General features: G+C 58.4%; 1 protein-coding gene across 1 annotated transcript in view; it reads left to right on the top strand.

Annotated features, from left to right (window-relative positions):
- The first annotated feature begins 9 nt into the window (after positions 1-9).
- EPS8L1 (EPS8-like 1) overlaps positions 10-1,053 on the top strand; it is a 10,130-nt gene continuing 9,086 nt past the window's right edge. Inside the window, exons 1-2 of the mRNA XM_010842178.1 lie at positions 10-107; positions 686-891. Of these exons, the coding sequence (XP_010840480.1) occupies positions 78-107; positions 686-891 (236 nt within the window). The 5' untranslated portion in view covers positions 10-77. The remainder of the gene's footprint in view (positions 108-685; positions 892-1,053) is intronic.

Here is a 1,053-nt window from a genome sequence, read left to right as displayed (position 1 = left end):
GGGGCTGGGGGCTGGGTCTCCTGCAGCTATTCCCCTTCACCCCTGCAGAACAGAGAAAGCGCTACTCCATTGAGGTTATGTCCGACTTTTCCACCAATGAAGTCAATGTGAGTCTGGGGTCTTTGTTGCCGCGAGTAGCCTTGTGGGAGGAAAGGCAGGCCTGAGGAGATGGGGGTGTTGAAAGCAGCTCACCTCCAAGCAGCATTAACTCGGGGAACTCAGTTTGCTTCTCTGCAAAGTGGATTTCTTCTACCTTGCCTTGGGTCTGCGGTGGAAGAACTCAATTCCACTTTCATCTGCCTACTCCTCCTCGGGACCAGCTCTTGTGCTGGACGTTTGGACCATGGGGACAAGTCAGGTGCCATCCCGGTTAAGTAGGGAGTCAGACAAGGTCCAGAAGTTGCAGCAAAATGTGTTCTAATGGGGGTAGAGGTGCTTAGCAGGACTTGCATATAACCCAGACCATTCCCTGCCTTCAAGGGGTCTTGCGGGAGAGCTAGACCCGAGTGTTAGTCTTTAGGATGGGAGACACAGCGAGGGCACTGGGGGAGGTGGAGCAGGTGCTCAGAGAAGGCCTCCCAGAGGAGGTGTGGTTAGTCGTGGGGTGGAAGGCCGATCCCAGGGGGATCCTCAGCCCACCCGGCTTCATCCTGGGACCCACTGCTTCCTTCGTGGCCCCTGCCAGCACCTGGTAACCTTCAGCCTGGGTGAGGATGCCATACACACGGTGGAGGACGCCTCGCAGAAACTGGCCCTCATGGACAGCCAAGGCCGCATCTGGGCCCAGGACATGCTGCTGAGCGTGTCTGCCAGCCACGTCACGCTGCTGGACCCGGTCTCCAAGGTGCCCCGGGGCGCGCGGGTGGAAGGAACGGCTGGACCGAGAGCCTGGCCCTAGGGACGTCAGGGGCTTCGCCCCCTTTTTGAGCCTCACTAGCTCATCTATGGAGAAGGCAATGGCACCCCACTCCAGTACTCTTGCCTGGAAAATCCCATGGACAGAGGAGCCTGGTAGGCTGCAGTCCATGAGGTCGCTAAGAGTTGGACACGACT

The sequence above is a fragment of the Bison bison genome, unplaced genomic scaffold, assembly GCF_000754665.1.
Source record: "Bison bison bison isolate TAMUID 2011002044 unplaced genomic scaffold, Bison_UMD1.0 scf7180017847217, whole genome shotgun sequence".
NCBI classification, from domain to species: Eukaryota; Metazoa; Chordata; class Mammalia; order Artiodactyla; family Bovidae; genus Bison; species Bison bison.
The sequence above is the reverse complement of the archived record's forward strand: the minus strand, read 5'-3'. Positions and strand labels throughout refer to the sequence as shown.